General features: G+C 40.9%; 2 protein-coding genes across 3 annotated transcripts in view; both read left to right on the top strand.

Annotated features, from left to right (window-relative positions):
- Positions 1-18,899, top strand: part of LOC308308322 (metallo-beta-lactamase domain-containing protein 1-like) — a 403,236-nt gene that overhangs the window by 116,455 nt on the left and 267,882 nt on the right. The gene's annotated exons all lie outside the window — the stretch shown is intronic.
- ube2f (ubiquitin-conjugating enzyme E2F (putative)) overlaps positions 1-18,899 on the top strand; it is an 80,171-nt gene that overhangs the window by 32,965 nt on the left and 28,307 nt on the right. For both annotated transcript variants that reach the window (XR_013963273.1, XM_080753717.1), the window contains exons 5-9: positions 3,905-3,972; positions 7,479-7,549; positions 8,580-8,637; positions 14,900-14,932; positions 17,090-17,152. Coding sequence is in view for 1 of the 2 variants with exons in the window: in XM_080753717.1 (XP_080609843.1) it covers positions 3,905-3,972; positions 7,479-7,549; positions 8,580-8,637; positions 14,900-14,932; positions 17,090-17,152 (293 nt within the window). In the remaining variant the exon portion in view is untranslated. The remainder of the gene's footprint in view (positions 1-3,904; positions 3,973-7,478; positions 7,550-8,579; positions 8,638-14,899; positions 14,933-17,089; positions 17,153-18,899) is intronic.

Below are 18,899 nucleotides of genomic sequence, written 5' to 3' on the forward strand. Positions count from 1 at the left end.
AGCTAGCGGTGTCCGGGACAGACTCAAAGACTCACAGGGGTGAAAACATAATCCCCTGCTCTGACACAGTGGCACAGCCACAGATATGAGGTGTTAAAATGAAATTAAAATTGTCAAGTACATTTAAAAACAAACAAAGTTGAGTGCTGTACAACATAATAAAAACATTAACGGACCGTAAACAACCTTTAATACGTTTTTAGGATTAAAACAACGTTTTTAAATGTGACTTATTGTAGTATGTTGCATATTCAGATGAATGACTGGAATCTGGATATTTAATTCCTGATTTGTAAATATAAAAACACGTTTTTAAATCTAGATTTCAAATGAGATTTTTTTTGTAGTATGTTGCATATTCAGATGAATGACTGGAATCTGGATATTTAATTCCTGGTTTGTCCATATTTCATTCCTGATTCATTGAACTGCACAAGTAGACATGAATGAATACATTAGAAGTAGAGCTCAAAGGTTCATGTTCTGACCCAGAATGTTCCCTCCCATGCGGCTGGCTGAAGTTGATTAGAGAGTACATTTAGCCATCTTTTTTAAAGTCATCTCTCTCTTTCCCTTTCTCTTCCACTCTTAAGCACATTGAGTGTTGGTCCAAGTTATGACTCACTGTTTAAGTCTGTGTGAGCTGTATCACTGCGCCATAATTTAACTGTCAAGGGCATCGTCTCTCTCTCTTCCTAACTCGTCTTGCTGTTGGCCGCCTCCCTTTCCCCACACCTCCATCTGGCTCTCTCCGTCCCTGAAAGTGCTCAAGTCATTTTTATTGCTTAATCTTTTTATATAGTCTTTTACAACCTTATGTTACCATAAGATCATAGAGTAATAGAGACTATAAATGCCATCTACCTCATTAAAGACCCTTATTAAAACAGACCCGGTGTCACTGAGCAAGCCACTAATTGGCTGTCAGACCATGTGCATCTTATTGAATGACTAGCAAAGTAGAAAGAGACGGAGAGGCACTGAAAAGGTCACCTCGATTGACTTCGAATACTGAATTAGTTGTGGCGTTGAGGGGGGTGTGTCACTCACTCATCCAGAGTGTGTGTGTGGGGGGGTTATCTGGATGAGTGAACACGCTGTGTGATTGAGTAAGGGGCGGCTGTGGCTCAGGAGGTACAGCAGGTCGTCCAATAATCCATGGGTTGGCTGTTAGAATCCCGGCTCCTCATGACACTGAACCCCACATTGCCTCCCATGAGTCGGTCAGTGCTACATGTAGCTTGCCACCATTGGTATGTGAATGTGGGAAGTGAGGACGCTGGCGTCGACTGTTCACCGCTTCACTTCCCAATGTATGAATGAATGAACCATTGTAAAGCACTTGGAAAAGCACTATTAAAATGCAATTCATTAATTATTACTAGTAAGACGCCTCAGGCCGAAATGCGACCAATTCTTGGCCATCTGGCCAGTGATGTATATCGGACCAGTTAGTTACCCATATATGGAGACCCCTGGTACCCATATATGGAGATCCATGTACTGTATATGGAGATATGCTGTGAGAGCCCAAACATGCTTACTCAGTTATTTGTTATGTGAAAGTCCTATGATGTCTGTGACATCTGAAATCATACCCTTTTATTTCCCATACATGGAGATCCCTGTCTGTAGAACCAGCCGTTAGTGTGGTATGTGGCCGATGTGGCCTCCATATATGGGCATTCCCATATGAAGTCCTGTTAGATATGGGCTTAATATTGATGGTGCCATGGCATTGGTCCGAAATCTCATTGTTCCTACATCCCATTAGTCAGAATCTGGTGATGTTAACCTGGTGAAAAATACTATGCCTAAACCTAAACCTAACCCTAACCCTAACCTCAGTAAAACTATGCCTAAGCTTAACCCAAACCCTAACCTCAGTAAAACGATACCTAAACCTAACCCTAACTAAATTCGGACTAATGAGATGTAAGACTAATGAGATTTCGGACTTATGGGCAGTCCCCATATTGATGACATCAGGGAACTCCATATATGGGCATAAAAGGGATTCTGTTAGTGTGACATCACAGTGAAGCCAGAGCGTGATGTCAGAGCATCAAAGCCATTCTGTTAAGAGTGGTTCCCTTTGACATCACAGTGATGTCAGAGCGACAAACCCATAGAACCACAGTGTCAGGCGTTATAGACAGAGATACACACATACGGACAAGCTGTGACCAGTCACATACTAAACCGCGACCTACGGTCGCAACTAATCTGCAACTAATACCAGTAAGACTCCCTAATCGGGAGATAAGCGACCGTTGGTCGCTTATCTCCACAAATATCACAACCTCCACCTCTCACGTCATACGGGTAGCCATAGTTACACCTGGAATGTTGAATCTCCATATATGGAGATAACCTACGCATCACACAAAGTCTGACCTCACCAGCCCATACTTGGGCATGGACGACTTATATCTCCATATACGGAGATGGCCATATATGGAGATACGATGACATCACAGAGTCCACAGCTGATGATGTGGCGTGATGTCATACAATACACAAACAAGCCCTATATAAAGGGGCAATTCTCACCAGGGAAGAGAGCATTGCCTGGAATGTTGAATCTCCATATATGGAGATAACCTACGCATCACACAAAGTCTGACCTCACCAGCCCATACTTGGGCATGGACGACTTATATCTCCATATACGGAGATGGCCATATATGGAGATACGATGACATCACAGAGTCCACAGCTGATGATGTGGCGTGATGTCATACAATAAACAAACAAGCCCTATATACTGATGCGATACGATGACATCACAGAGTCCACAGCTGATGATGTGGCGTGATGTCATACAATAAACAAACAAGCCCTATATACTGATGCGGAGATATGAGCAGGGCAAAGGTGTGACGTGTGACGTGTGACCGACCGACGGACGGCCGGCCGGTGGAGGTTTTCATAGTAAACTGCTCCCTGACGGTCGCAATTATTATTAAGCCCTCTACCTCTATACAGTATGTATTCTGTGTGTTCACTTTACAATGGATGTGGTATAGTAAAAAGATGGCTTTAGGTGTGGGTTTGTGTGTGTGTGTGTGTACTTCCCAACAGACACGTAAGCCTACGGCTATAATTCTCTAGCATGTGGTCTGATGGTGACCTTACAGCTACCTTACAAGACGATGACCCTATATTCTCCTGAGATAACTTGCTTGGATGGAAATTCAGTTCATGCCAGTGGCCTTTTCATTCACTCTCCGGTCATATATCCATTGATCTTTGCCTTGTTGGTTGAATTGCAGGACTTACTAAAGCTCTAATTAATACCTTTTAAAAATAGTTGGATACTTGACATTCCTGTCTGTGTGTGCATTTACATCCGCTAACCCAGTAGGTCTCAAAGTGGATTCCAGGGACTTTGTGGGTTCCTTTAGGGGGGTCTAAATTGACCCAATACATAGTCTGTAACTCTGGCAGTGTACAGGTTCCATTTGTACACCGCCAGAGTTAAAGGGGAGTACCACTCATTTTCAACATTGAACTTTGTCATTAATGTACCTTAGAGTTTGGAGTGTGGAAATAGGAAAAAAGTCCCCCTCGTCATGTGATCAGTGACATCATGAAGGTGTACTCTTTGGCTTGCAGACTTGGTCTTTTTTCTTATTTCGACACAACTCTAAGGTATATGCGACCGGCCAGGGGTGCGTTCCAGAGTATCGAAACGAGGTATCGTTCGCTTTTACGTGAACCGATACCTGATAGTATCGACGTCATGCAAACGATACCATTAAAAGTATCGCAGACGATACCCATCCCTACAAATAAATATAACATAACATAACATAACATAACATAACATAACATAACATAACATAACATAACATAATATTTACCTTCCCTTTCTCTCTCTCCTCCCTGTCTCTGTTCACAGATGAGGGTTACTACCAGAGTGGAAAGTTCCAGTTTGAAATAGATGTCCCTGAAGCCTACAACATGGTGGTGAGTACACTTGTCATCGCCTGTTATTGTGCACGTGCACGCATGTGTGTGTTTAGTTTGACTATCTTTGCGATTAAAACGAAGTCCCTACAAGAATAGTGAATCCAGAAGAAATGCACTTTTCTTTCTCATACTGAGGCAGGAAATAGTGATTTGTATGGATACCGATTATTATAATTAGTTATAGGTTATAATTAGAGGCTTAGGGATTTTGACATTATGGTTACTGACTGTATATGTTTTAATTATGTTTATGGTTATGATTATGATTAGGTTGGGCCAGCAGGTTAAGTGAAAATATATATTTGTAATGAAATATTGCTTTAGACGTCCCCACAAAGACAGTAAAATACACTAATGTGTGCGTGTGCATTCATCTCCGGTGCTGATAATGGAGTCAGCCTTTAACCATCAAGCTTGTGACTGTAAGGCTTTTCATCAAACGCCTTGAAATGTAAGCCTTCAGTGAATGTCAGATTATTGTAGGGGAATGAAAATCAATATTGGGTTTTTACTGTGTTTTCCTCTGTGAAGCAGGCTGAAGCAAAGTTGCAACCAAGGTTATTCATGAAGGTTTATGTTTTTATTTTGTTTTTGACTTTTGGTTTTAGCTGAGTGTTGATTAGTTTTTAAAGAGGGTTTGCTAGTTTAGTTTTTATTTTTTGAAAAAAAGTTTAGTTTTAATTTAATTTGTATTGGTTTTACTGCTTTAGTTTATTATTGTAAAATGGATTAGTCAGGGGCAAGATTCAACAAGGTAAACATGTTAAAACTTTAACTAGCTGATCTACAAGTTCACAATGTGTTGCATTGTGATCTATTTTTTTTTTTTACAAAGACTGAAAGTAAGGACATTTTCCCATATGATTTTAGTTTGTTCCAGTTAGTTTTGTAAGTTTTCATACAGTTTCAGTTGGTTCGGTTAACTAAAGTGTCAATTCTAGTTTTAGTAATTTTGTTGCAATTATAACCCTGGTTACAGCCTCCAGCCTTTGCTCTCCTCTTTCACCTGTCTGTCCACTCATCCACCTATTAATCCTTGACACATCCTTTATCTCTCCCTGCCTGTGTGTGTTTGCATGTGTCCATGTGTTTGCTTTTATGTGCTTGTGTGTTTGAGATGTGTCCAAGTGCTTTTATTTGTGTGCGGGTCTGCATTGTCATGACGTTATGTGCCACTTCCATTACCGGGTAATATGTGTCTTTGGCTGTCCGGTTCTTTGTGTGTGTGTGTGTGTGTGTGTGTGTGTGTGTGTGTGTGTGTGTGTGGGTGTGGGCGTGCGCGTGCGCACATGCGTGCGTGGCATCGATCGATCTTAACACCTTCTATAAAAGCTTGAGTACAATTTATAACCAATTTGCATTCTCTCTCTCTCTCTCTCTCACACACACACACACACACACACACACACACACACACACACACACACACACACACACACACACACACACACACACACACACAGAGAGAGCTGCTGCTCTTTATCTTAATGGAGGCCTAATGAGAAAGGCAGTAAACTCTGTGTTTAGGATGCCGTGCTTTCTTTTATGAGAGGTTGTAAATGGCCATGAACAGAAAACCTGTCGCCATAAAGCATCCACGCCACATTTTATGCTTTTGGTCTCTGCCCTGAAATATAGTATAATATATTTTGCAGCACAATTGGCCAATAAGAGGTTTTCTGCTCTCGGGTGAAAACTCTCAGTGAACTGCTCAGAGGTTGAAAAAACAACTCTATTTTCAGGTTGACAGCTCCGTCATTTTGAAAGTGATGTGAGCAAATGTACGCCGAGTCACTGACATCGATATAAATATGATCTAGGGCCCTAGGCTGCAGACTGCAGAGCCCTAGGGCTTTATCCCAAACATTATTTAAATTCTAGTCTCACTTGTGGAGTAATCCTTAAAAAAAAGATTCTAAAACGTGCTTGCTACTAGCACAGTTTCACCACTGCACTTTTGTAGGATTGCTTAATGTATTGCTCCAAATCCTAGGGTATTGTCTTTGTGGGAAAAACAAAATATTCACCCACATTAGATGTCTGTAGCATGTTGTGTGTGTGAATATATTGCATTCAAACTATATTGGATGTTTTTATTTATGTTTGGGTATTCTAAGAATAAACTGGGAGGATGACAATTAGTTGATTATGAAACAATCATGGATTTATTCACAGTATGTTGTTAGACATAACTGACTACTGTATGTTGACAAAATTTGCTACCTTCAAAATATTTTAAGAAATTATTTTGTTGATATTTAAAGGCCCACTTCACCTCTGGGACAACCAGATCTTATTTTATTGTTGTTTGGATCACGATCAACACAATCCTGAGTTATTTCTTGTGTTCAATCTGTGTTTTGAGATATTTTAGTATTTCAGCATGACTAGTGATGCATTTTGCATCATATGATGCAGCATGATGCATCATATGATGCAACATGATGCATCATATGATGCAAAATGCATCAACTACAGGGGGTCCCCCAAATCTTTGTGTGATAGATAGACACTTGTTTTCTCCTTTTTATATTAACCACTTGAACCCTAGCATCCACTGAGCACTTTAGCCAAAAATAGCAGATGTACGCGCAAGGCGTTGTGAACTTGTAGATCGGCTATTTTCGGCAAAGTTGTTTGGTGTAGAGGGGAAAAAGAGCAGACTAAGTGCAGAGTGAAAGGTCAAGTTTATTAAGTATTGACGGTTCAAGTGGTTAAATATCTGAGAAACAAATTGACATGAATCCAAATTACACTGATGATTGTGTTGTCAAACGATGAAACTATTATGCAATCTATGATAATGTTTTGGGGGTCCCTGCTCTCTCAACTAATGGGTCCTTGGCCTGAAAACTTTGAAGACCCCTGATTTAGGGTGTACATGACCCTACAATTATGGAAATATCAACGTGACTCGGTCTCTAATAATGCAATGTGGACATAACCACGATTGACTGCAAAGACTTAAAGGAGCTATAGTCAACTTTTTCTTGAAAAAGTTGACTATAGCTCCTTTAAGTACAGAATTATTTGCTAACTATTAGCCTACTTTTGAGTCACATGAGCAGTTGTAGCCAATCAACGATGATTCCCCATACCCCGATACCCAAACATTGGCAAAGTCGGTGTGGAAATGGCAGCATTGTAATAATAGATTGGGACCCACTTTTCTCAGTAGCCTTACTAGTGGCCAAAGCTGCAGTTCAAAAACTCTACAACTGATGATCTTATTTCTAACTGTCATAGCACTTCTTGTAAAGACCTTTGAGCTACTTTCTTGTAGTGTTTTTCTTTTCCCCTTGTTGCTTTTTGTCTTGAAGCTTCACACCTTCATCCTTCACTCTCTCTCTAAGGCCAAATTATTAGCTCGGTTCAAAGTCTTCCTGTCTTAATGATATCCATCCCCTTTTGTGTCTCACTCTCTCTTTCTTTTCTCACCCTACTGTCTGTGTGTCTGTCTGTGTGTCTGTCCTCTCTCTGTTTTCATCTTCTGTTCCTTGCAGCCTCCCAAAGTGAAATGCCTCACCAGAATATGGCACCCTAACATCGCTGAGACCGGCGAGATCTGCCTGAGGTAACTCACCCTGCCACAACACCAACTTTCTGCAACGCTTTCCACGCATGCACGCGCGCGCACACGCACGCACGCACACACACACACACACACACACACCTATAGAAAGAGAGAAGAGATAGAGGGTGTAAGGAGATGAAATACTGCTATTCAATAGTTATCCGTGGCAGTATTCAACTTTATTCTGGATCTGATGCACATAATTATTGATCACTTATGTATTGATGTAGTCATTCATTCATTCATTCATTCACTCACTCACTCACTCACTCACTCACTCACTCACTCACTCACTCACTCACTCACTCACTCACTCACTCACTCACTCACTTGATGAACATGCTCGCCTCAGACACAAATGTGTCAAAAGCACACACTTAGTAAAACAAATGAATAGACATAGAGATAGATAAGCTCAGTTTGACAATCTTAAAATCTAAATTAAATGGCTTTTGATTTTAATTTTGAAAAATTAATGCTTGATAACAGATATACAGTTTGGAGTTGGAAATGGAAGATTGATTGACCAGCAGGCCAGAATTCTATGAGAAAATATTGCATTTGTAACTCAACTCTTGGAGCAATATATAAATGAGTTCCATCCTTTACCATGTTACAGCATTATGAATAAGGGTTTTAGGATAGCCTATAATCCTAGATTAAGGTCTAAAGTGAGTCAGACTAAATGAACACCTGTGTGGCATTGCTTCACGGGTGTGAGAAAAGGGTTTTGTGGTTTGTTCTGGCATGAGCTCAGCTGACATGTGTTGCAAAGATGACATGCATGCAATAACTAATGAAGCTTGACAGTCATTTCTGTCACACAAAAGTTTCAGTCGAGTGTGATCTACAAGCTCACAACAGTTGCATCTGCGACGCGACGTGAGCTTGTATGTCAGCAGTTCTCCGGATATGTCTATGTCTATGTAAATTCTCGTGGAAACAGGTGGATACCAGCAATAAGCTCTTTTCACTGTACTGTACATCCGCAGCAACTGAATTGACTATAGTCGTGTGTTTGTGTCTGCAGCTTGTTGCGGGAGCATTCTATTGATGGCACTGGCTGGGCTCCCACTAGAACGCTAAAGGCAAGTATCATTTTGTTTTTATTTAACAGGAACTGACTTAACTTGTCATTCTTCCTCACTCTTTCTCACCCTCGCATCTCTTGAACCAACAATCTCTGCACAGAACTTGGTTTTTGGTTCCTTCAGTGTTGGGAACGGAGAGAGTTCAACTCTCTCCGGGGACTTCGCTGTTTAGACACATACAGTGTACGGATGCGTTCCCAGATTAATATTTTATTGTCATTGGGATTCGGGCGACAGAAATAGGACGTCTTGTAGGGTTATGTGGAGGGAATGCACTCGACTCTGTTTAGGCTGTCGGTCTGATAATCATCATCTGATCTTAGCCTAATTTATGTAGTTTAAGATGTACACAAGAAAACTGCTAGACTGCTGGCATATACGATTGGATGTAGAAGATTTATGGGTTTCATTACCGATACCTTACTTGCTTCGATACCCTAAATCAGTGGTTCTCAAACTTTTGGGGCTTCAGTATCCCCTTTTCCTGATTGCTGAATCCAAGTACCCCCTTTAATCGACAACCACATTTTGATTAAAAAAATACTGACATCAAAAGTCCAGTTTTGATGTCAATATGTTGAAAATAAAAGCATGCTTTTATTTTCAACATGCATGCTTATAGATAGACGGAGCATAAATTGGCATAAACTATAAAGTTGGCCCGGGTGCCTTCCTCTTTCTCCTACTCCTCCTTCATCTCCTCCACCACCTCCACACCTTAGACTTTACTTATCACGTCAAATTTGACCTAGCATGACAACGGCCGCATCGTCGCACAGCCGGCCACTTTAGATGTGATCTAAACTGAATTGCAGTGTTCTTTTATTAAATGGGGAAAGTCCTTCACCGGTTGAGGATTAGTGGAACAGCATTCCCCTTCATCAAAACTGGGCATCACTTTAAACGTAAATGTGTGCACAGGGGCATAGATTTATCTTTGGAAGTGATGGGTAGTGTGTTCTCTTTGTTGGGTAGCTTAGTCTTATTCATTTACCATTTAAGTCCCCCTAGGGTTTCTCTTAAGACCCCCTCATAATATTTCTCTCTACATCCTCTCCTTAAGTCCTATTAAAATTCTCAGAGTTAAGATTTAGATTTCTAAAAGCTTTCGTATACCACCCAGCCATTGAGAGCTGCCCTTAATGTCCTCTTTTAACAATGGCTTAACTGCCCCTAACTGTCATCTCTTGAGATTATGTGCTTCTTCATGGTGTCTGTCTATTGCTGGCCTTTAGCCTCCTGTCTGTATTTCTGTCTCTGTCTGTCTGTCTGTCTGTCTGTCTGTCTGTCTGTCTGTCTGTCTGTCTGGCTGTCTGGCTGTCTGGCTGTCTGGCTGTCTGGCTGGCAGGCTTGTTCTCCATGTCTCTTGCCCACTATCAATCTGTCTGTCTGTCTCACTGTTCGTTTGGCTCGCTGGCTTGGACAGAAAAAGACAGAGCGAGCAAGACACTTAACCCCTAATTGCTCCGTGGGCACCATTTTAATGGCACCCCCCTACTGTTCCTAATAGTTGGATGGGTTCCAACTATTGAATTTCAGCAAGGCTGATGTACTGTATAAGATCAGTGTAGATCAGGGAGGGGGGAGTGGGGGGATCGCACTACCAGGGGATGGGTAGCTGATTTGTATAGGCATACAATCTACTTCAGCAGTTATATAGTATGAAACAATAAATAGACCGTGACCATTATAGTGGGATATACTTAGGGGCTTTGTATCTGTGTGCAGGTTACATTTTGTGAGGTTGGGCTACTGCTTTGTGTGTGGGCGTGCAAGCGTGCGTGCGTGTTAGAGTATGGGTGCACTTGCCAATAGCACAGACTCTCATGGTGTCTAGAAGGCTGTACAGTCGCCAGGCTCACAGTGTCCTGGTCCTGGACAGCAATATTTTAATGCTTAAGAAACCTAGACAGGTCAGGAGTGACTGCCAGGTCAATGAAAATACACCTTGGATTTATTGAACGTAGTTAATCTTACCTGAAGCAAGCCTCTATTTGTGCTACTGTCACGCAAAATAACCTGAAAAAAAAATATATATATGATATTAATGAAAACACAAAGTTAAGTTATCTCTGTGATTCTAAACGCATGCCTTACATTTTACAAATGCATGCCCTTTTTCTGCTTTATCTATTTATTTATTTTTCAGATGGGGATTTTGGCCTGAAAGTAGGGCTGTCACAATTATTACATAATAATCGTCTAATCGTGATTATTTGACATTATCGCAATTATTTTGTCATAATTGTCATAATTGTGAATGTTGAAAAATGTCAGAAATAGTGGAAATAGCAGATGTACAAGCTCACAACGCGTTGTGAGCTTGTAGATCGGCTATTTCCACTATGAATGTTATTTTTTAAGTAGTAAGTTGTCAAATATGTCAGTAATGTATTTGTATATTTAGGTTATGTGTCATATCTACCATATGCAACTTCAAAGCCTAAAAGCCAAACAGAAATGTAATTATCAACGACAAATACACAATTAAATCGTTAATCGCCAATTATTTGAGTGACAATTAATCGCCATGTAAAATGTCATATCGTGACAGCCCTACCTGAAACAGAAATGTAATTATCAACGACAAATACACAATTAAATCGTTAATCGCCAATTATTTGAGTGACAATTAATCGCCATGTAAAATGTCATATCGTGACAGCCCTACCTGAAAGGGTCTTTACCTGAAAGAAAACTTTCAGTCAAAAGATTATTTATTTTTATATCGTCCAAGGATTATTCATTAATCCTTGGACGATATGTTCTCTTAATTCTCACCGGAAATCCTCCTTTTGAATCAATTGTTGTGGCCAACAATTCATTTAAGGGCTTTATCCCATTATAGAGAGAGGCGATGAAACGGAAGGACCCACATCAGTAAACAAGACGCAGTCGATTCTTTTTTAATTTAAATGCAAATCCACGCTGTCAATCAGCGGCCCGTCTTGACGAGTGTATAGCATCAGAGTCCAGAGAGTGGCACGCCTCTGTCTGTTTATAATGATGGCGTTCTGTTCCTCCCGCTGCTCTTACTATCAACTGATCCTTAATTGAATTTTGTTTGTTTTCTCTGAGGAAATAATGAAAGAGGCCAGCTGCAGCGATAACAGGCTATTAGCCTCTGTTAATTTGAAAATGGACTCCATGTAATCAGGCCTTCTATACATCCTCTGTGCTGCATGTCACATATGTTTATTAAAGAGAGCCCTTGGGCCATGCTTGGGATTAATTACAGGTTCCGTTACTCAATTTCTACCGCTTGGCTGTCGTGAAGTTTTGCCTCCACAGTTTTAATATCGGAAACAAAAATGTCTGTCATGTTTTCCTTTAACTTAAATGTTTTCATTCAATTCAATTCAATTCAAAGGAGCTTTATTGGCATGAGAAAACATACGTTTACATTACCAAATCAAGTATCACAAATACAATAAAAACAGTTGAAAATGGGGAACATACAGTATATACAGTTGGAGGGGGTACAGCATTGTGTAAACAGAGCTATGTCGCATTGTGACATTTTATATATATACAGGGTAAAAATAGCAGAATTATTTTCCTCAAAATACATTTAAAGGTTTCAGCTCTGTTCCATACTGTATGTGCAGTAGGTCTAGATGTCAATCCATGGTTTGTAGTCCTTAGGGTGGTTGTGTTTCTAGCCTTCTTTTGTCGCAACAGTTCACAAATCTTGCTGCTGTGTTCGCGCATTGTTGTATTTCTCCCAGTAGGTATGGGAGTTTTTCATCATTGGTCGAGTTTTCAAATTCACTTCGGGTGTGTGTAATCTGTGGGAAGTATGCGTCTCTGATGTCTTGGTATAGTGGGCAGGTTCTTAGAAAGTGTAGCTCTGTTTCATTCAATGAACAAAATATTACATATCACAGTGGGAATATTCTATAAATAAGAGTCACAATGCCAATTTTTGTCAGTACCCTGCTTTTCTAGATTGGGAGTGACAGATAACGAACTCAAGATATGTAGCCAGTATTTCTAGACCGAGATACAATATCAAATCCCCTAAAGTGAACCAAGGCCAGTTTCTTGACCGCATGCTGCCCAGGCAAACAATACCGTGGCCCTCCATAACCACTTGAACCCCTTATCGTTGGCTGACAGGACTAGCAGGGTTCCACTTTGCCCCCTCTGTTTTTCCCTCTACATAGAGCCTCTTAGCCGCAAATAGGAGATATTTTCGCAGAATGTACACACATGTTCATGTGGGAACTGCCAATCCAACCGAGAATGGTCATAATAGCCATATTCGGATGACATCAGGGATCCGATCTATGTGGGCATAGAAGGGGGACAAGGACAGACAGATATACTGTACAGTAGATGTCTCCGAATGGGCATAAAAGGGACACTTGCAGACATACAGATACAGAAATCTCCATATATGGGCATAAAAGGGACACAGACTGATACAACAGGTACTCTGGCAATAGGTATAACATGTTTGCATAGTGGGTGGAGCATGCATTTTCAACTTAGCCAGAGCCCAATGGGAACTGTTGGAGTATTTCCAATGTGTGTTTCCACACCAAAAGAATCATGACGTCCTGGCACACAATGTTTTGCCCAGTCAGCTATATTTAAGCATTGTCATTTCTGGGATTGAAAGATTATTTATTGTTACATCCCATTATACGTATACTGTAGTATATGTCATGCACAGAGCCTAGCCTATTTAACTTGAGTTAAAATACTGGAGTACCTTCTTTTAAAATAGTTTTTCATAAGTACTGTACATGCTTTTAAAAAGTATTTTTAAAGTATATTCAAATTACAAAGTAATCCAATCAGCACCAAACTTGACAGAAACACTGTTCATGGGTCACACCAAAACAACAACAACATTGCACACATACTGCAGTGTTACAGCAGTGTCTGACGTTTCAAATGGCCGGAACTCGGCGACCATGCTCTGATCTGATATAAAGTAGGACTGGATTTTATCTTCTACTCTGGTATTTGAAATAGGGCTTAAGTGGTTAATCAAGAATGTACCTTTTCCATTTCTAGATGAGTAGACTCAGTATAATCAGTACAATATTTACTTGCGCCAGCAGAGCACGCAAGTACTGTGTTCGGCTGCGTACGTACGTATGTACGTATGTATGTAATGTCTTACTGTACTTTCTCAATGTCTTCATTAACAGCCAATGAGGCCAGCAGGGCACACCTCATGGCACGCTCTGCTGGTTGTATTTAAAGGACAACTTTGTTTTTTTATAAAAAGGGTTCATATTTTAGATAGTCATTAGAGAAAAGAAAAGATGAGTGTTAAAATGTTTTCATTTACTTCTTTCTATCGTTTTAGTGAATCTAAAGATGTAGATTTGCATGCATGTAAGTGGCTAAATATGTATTTTTAGACACAATAAGCTCATTCCCAAGATGCACCGCAATCTTTCACGGGCAGATGTGACTTATGGGGGCTGGTGTAAATAGTAACAAAGAAATTTCGGGATTATTGTGCCTAAAAATACATATTTAGCCACTTGTACGCATGCCCCACCCACTGAAATCAAAATACTAAAATCGCTAAAACAATAGAAAGTATGTTAAAACATTTTAACACTCATCTTTTCTTTTCTCTAATTACAATCTAAAATATGAACCCTTGTTGTAAAAAAACAAAGTTGTCCTTTAAAATGAGCTAGAGTGAAAGTCATACTGTAAGTATCCGAAAATACAAATAGATACTCAAAACATTTACTTACGGTCAGATCAGTACTCTAGTAAATGTTTTTGTTGTTATTGTTAGGGCTGTCACGATTATGACATTTGACATGACGATTATTTGTCCCTCAAATAATTGCGATTAACGATTTTAATTGTGTTTTTGTCAATGACAATTACATTTCTGTTTGGCTTTTAGGCTTTGAAGTTGCACATGGTAGATATGACACATAACCTAAATATACAGAGAAATTACTGACATAGTTGACAACTTTATACTTAAAAAAGAACATTGATAGTGGAAATAGCCGATCTACAAGCTCACAACGCGTCGCGATGCGACGCGTTGTGAGCTTGTAGATCTGCTATTTCCACTATTTTTGACTATTTTTTAAATACATGAAAGTTTTTCAACATGGAAACGATTATGACGATTATGAAAAATAATCACGATTATGTCAAATAATCACGATTTGACGATTGTGTAATAATTGTGACAGCCCTGGTTATTGTCCACCGCCGAATAGTCCTCCCGAATGTGTCCAATAACTCTGCTCTTTGCTCTCTTTCCCAGGACGTTGTCTGGGGCTTGAACTCCTTGTTCACCGTAAGTTTAAATTATTTTACATCTTGTGTGAGAAACAGACATATTTTTATTTTGGTGTTGATATTACAGAATGTGGCATACGAAGAGGCAGCGTGCAATTTGCAAAATCTGCAGGTTGCTATCTTTTTTATCTGATGTTGAGCAAGTAAGACAGCATTTCCTCTAAAAGCAATTGAAATTTTATTAATTGTGTTAAAGCCACGTAAACTCTAGAGTCACAAAAATAACAGATCAACAAGCTCACAATGCGTCTCAGCGTGAGCAACGAGATTTGGTGTATGGGGGAAAAAGGAGGGGGTCTACTAAAGACTCCTGCGGGACTCCGGTCAACAAAGAATCTAGGGTTTAATGTGGTTAATGGAGATGGTAAGAGGAAACCTGTTCACCAGCAAACTGCAGGTAAATGAATCGTGTCAGGTGAATTCATGTAATTTGCAGCCCTAATACAGCCATAATCCCTTTCCTGGGGGGGAACGATCTTCTATCTCAAGAAGAGCACTCTCCTCCATGCCCTCAGATGATAGGGAAACACCAGATGGGAGAAAATGATACATGTGACTGTATTCGATTTTTGCTGGAACACTTTTGCAGTTACAGTAACTTGATGTGTGTTTAGACAGGGCTGTGCGAGTAACAGCCATAGTTGATGTATAAGCAGTAATCAGATTTCAAATGCTGTAGTTCACACAGACACACAAAATTATTATTAGGTATACACATGTACAATTAACCCATTTAGGCCTGAACACATTATGACGCAATATTTTATGCTTTAAATATAAAAAAAATAGCAGATATACAAGCTCACAGCGCGGCACCGAGTGCCGCGCTGCGAGCTTGTAGATCTGCTATTTTTGAAAAATCGTGAAAATTAGAATTTTGACCCGATTCTATAAGTGTCTTTTGAATCCTTCTAAGATTTTTGGAAAAAACCTATGTTTCTGTCAGCAATCTGGCCAGCCATCGTCAAAGAAAAGGTCCTTTTCACTTGACTGGAGCTCAGTTAGTCTGTTCTTGAGAGACTACTATGTCAGTGGTGCTCAAACCTTTTCATGTGAAGGACCCCCAAAATGATATTTATTTGGCCACGGACCCCCATTTCAAAATATCTAGTTCCAGGGACCACCCAGAAGCACAATTTGAGTTACAAACATTCGCTTTGAAAATACATATATTCAAAGATTTGCACACATTTTCACGACTTTTTCAAAAATAGCAGATCTACAAGCTCGCAGCGCGGCACTCGGTGCCGCGCTGTGAGCTTGTATATCTGCTATTTTTCACTGGTTAAGGCATTCAATAATTCTAGGCCTAAATGGGTTAAACAATTACTGAATCAAGTAATCATTACTTTTCTGGGTGCCATTTCTGAAGGTGTAATCGGTAAGCTGTAATGGGGAGAGCGGAGGTCCCTGAGCGCCGTGCCGTTGATGGGCCTCAAGCGCCTGTCATGCTCCCAGTCTTTACTCCTAATCAGGAAACGAGCTGCAGGGCTATATCCGACGTTTTATCTCTCTAATGACACCCCGCATTTCACATCCCTTTCCCCTGCGTGCCGTCTCTACGGCAACAGGGTAATTACAATATTTTGTTTGTCGCAGCCGCTAAATCCGGTGTGACAATACTGGTGGCCGTTGGCTGCAGGGTGTATTTAAGATGATGAGCCGGTTGGGTGCGTGCAGGGAACAAGTAGTAGTGCGAGTGTACGGCATTTCCACCTGGCATTGTTGCAGAATTGTGTGTAACAGAATCTGGTAAACCCTTTAAGTGTCAGTCAACTGGAATCAATATTAATGACATTCCTTTTTGTCAAGATCTTTGTGTTTTGTCCTGGCAGGGCAAAACACAAGATTACGTTTCCTGGCTCTTGTCTGTCTTTCTGACACCCCGTGTCCCCTCCACGTGTCTCCCTCTCTCATCTCTCTTGCCATGTGACTTACGTTCTGTGACCTTCTCATGCTTTCTGCAGGACCTGTTGAATTTTGACGACCCTTTGAACAATTTGTGTTTTGTCCTTGCAGCAGGGCAAAACACAAGATTACGTTTCCTGGCTCTTTTCTGTCTTTCTGACACCCCGTGTCCCCTCCACGTGTCTCCCTCTCTCATCTCTTTTGCCATGTGACTTAACTTTCTGTGATCTTCTCATGCTTTCTGCAGGACCTGTTGAATTTTGACGACCCTTTGAACATCGACGCGGCAGAGCATCACCTGAGGGACAAGGTGAGGGTGCAGGGAATGAACTGAGCTGATACAATATTAGTGAAAACAACACACTAAAATGATCAGGGTTAATTTATCAGGGAATGCACAACATTTACAATTTACAATTTATAGGCATTTAGCAGACGCTCTTAATCCAGAGAGATTTACAATAAGAAATCAATACATCAAATGCATAGAAATAGTAATCTAAGAGAAAACATAGGTAGACCAAACTATACAAATCTAAATACAAAAATGCTATCTACATTACATGTGTGGTCATTGAGGGTGCTATGGGCTAAGGTGGAGTCTGAAGAGGTGAGTCTTCAGACCACGACGGAAGCTAGGGAGTGAGTCTGCCCTTCTAATTGCAATGGGGAGTTTATTCCACAGTTTGGGGGCCAGGAGGGCGAAACGTCTAAGACGAGTGGATCGTTGTCCTGGGGTTTTAGCAAGGGTTCTGTCAGCTTCCCTGTGTGTGTAGCTGAGTGGGTTTGTACGGTTCGATCAGGTTTTGAAGGTTAATGAGGTGCCATACCTTTGGTAGCATCAGTGTTTTGTACTCTGTGCGGGCAGCAACCGGGAGCCAGTGGAGGCAACATTAACATTTGTACACTTGGTACGCATCATTATTTTAGCTCTGTGTGCACATGTGTACAGAATGCAAATTGTAGAATTGATTATTGTCAAGGACAGGAGTGATTATTTCCTTTTCATTCCCCTCTGTGTTATACTCATTTTGTTTTTCAATGTAACCAGGCATTGGCAGTACTCCATTAATTAACGAGCCCTTTTCAGCTCTGCCTCTGCCTTTGGAGTGCTGTGGTCCACTTCATCTGCTCTGTCCCAGTGATTGACAGGCACTGTGTCATAGTCAGTATTATGTAGGTCTATCATTATCCAATGTTTCTGGTTGCTACGGAATCTATATAATATTAACATAAAACAAACAAAAGCTGTAGCCTACATAAACGGAGAAAGGATCGCTTTAGCTATATGAAATCTAGGTAAGTTGCCATATTTTTGGTTCATAAAAGGAAACCGTGGTTGATGAAGAGACGACTACTGTAGGAAATTATTACAAAATTGATGTCGCTGTCTCTGTCGCTGGCTGTTGCTAATTTTTGGACAGCAGTCTGCCCCCACCCCCTAAAATGGTAAATGGTGCATTTATATAGCGCCTTTATCCAAGGCGCTTTACAATGTGCATTACATTCACCCATTCACACACACATTCATACACCGATGGTGGCGGAAACGATGCAAGGCACCAACCAGCTCACCAGGAGCAACTAGGGGTTCAGTGTCTTGCCCAAGGACACTTCGACATGTAGACAGGAGGAGTCGGGATTTGAACCGCCGACCCCGACCCCTCCCCTCCTATAGAGTGCCTAAGACGTCCCCAGGAGTTTTAACGATTTCCCCCCGTGAAGTGCTGCGGCAACCAATAGCCCCTGCGCTACCGCGGACGGGAGTGAGGGAAAAGACTCAGTTTCCCATGATGCCTCGCGAAATACACTTCCGGTGACATCCGGCCGTCCATTGAATTGTATTCATCCTGGCTGCAGAAAAATGCATAAATCGCGGCTTCTTTTCCCATATCGCGCTTTTGGTCAAAAAGTCATGTTTTCTATGAACCATAACCTACATACGGATCATCGTGGTTGTATTTTTTCTTCTCCGTGTGAAAGAAAAGACATTAGGCGGCCGTGAACGGGAACCCCCACGCAGGCACGCACACAATGGACACATGCCGCGTACACAG

The sequence above is a fragment of the Nannobrachium achirus genome (genome assembly GCF_963921795.1).
Source record: "Nannobrachium achirus genome assembly, chromosome: 22".
NCBI classification, from domain to species: Eukaryota; Metazoa; Chordata; class Actinopteri; order Myctophiformes; family Myctophidae; genus Nannobrachium; species Nannobrachium achirus.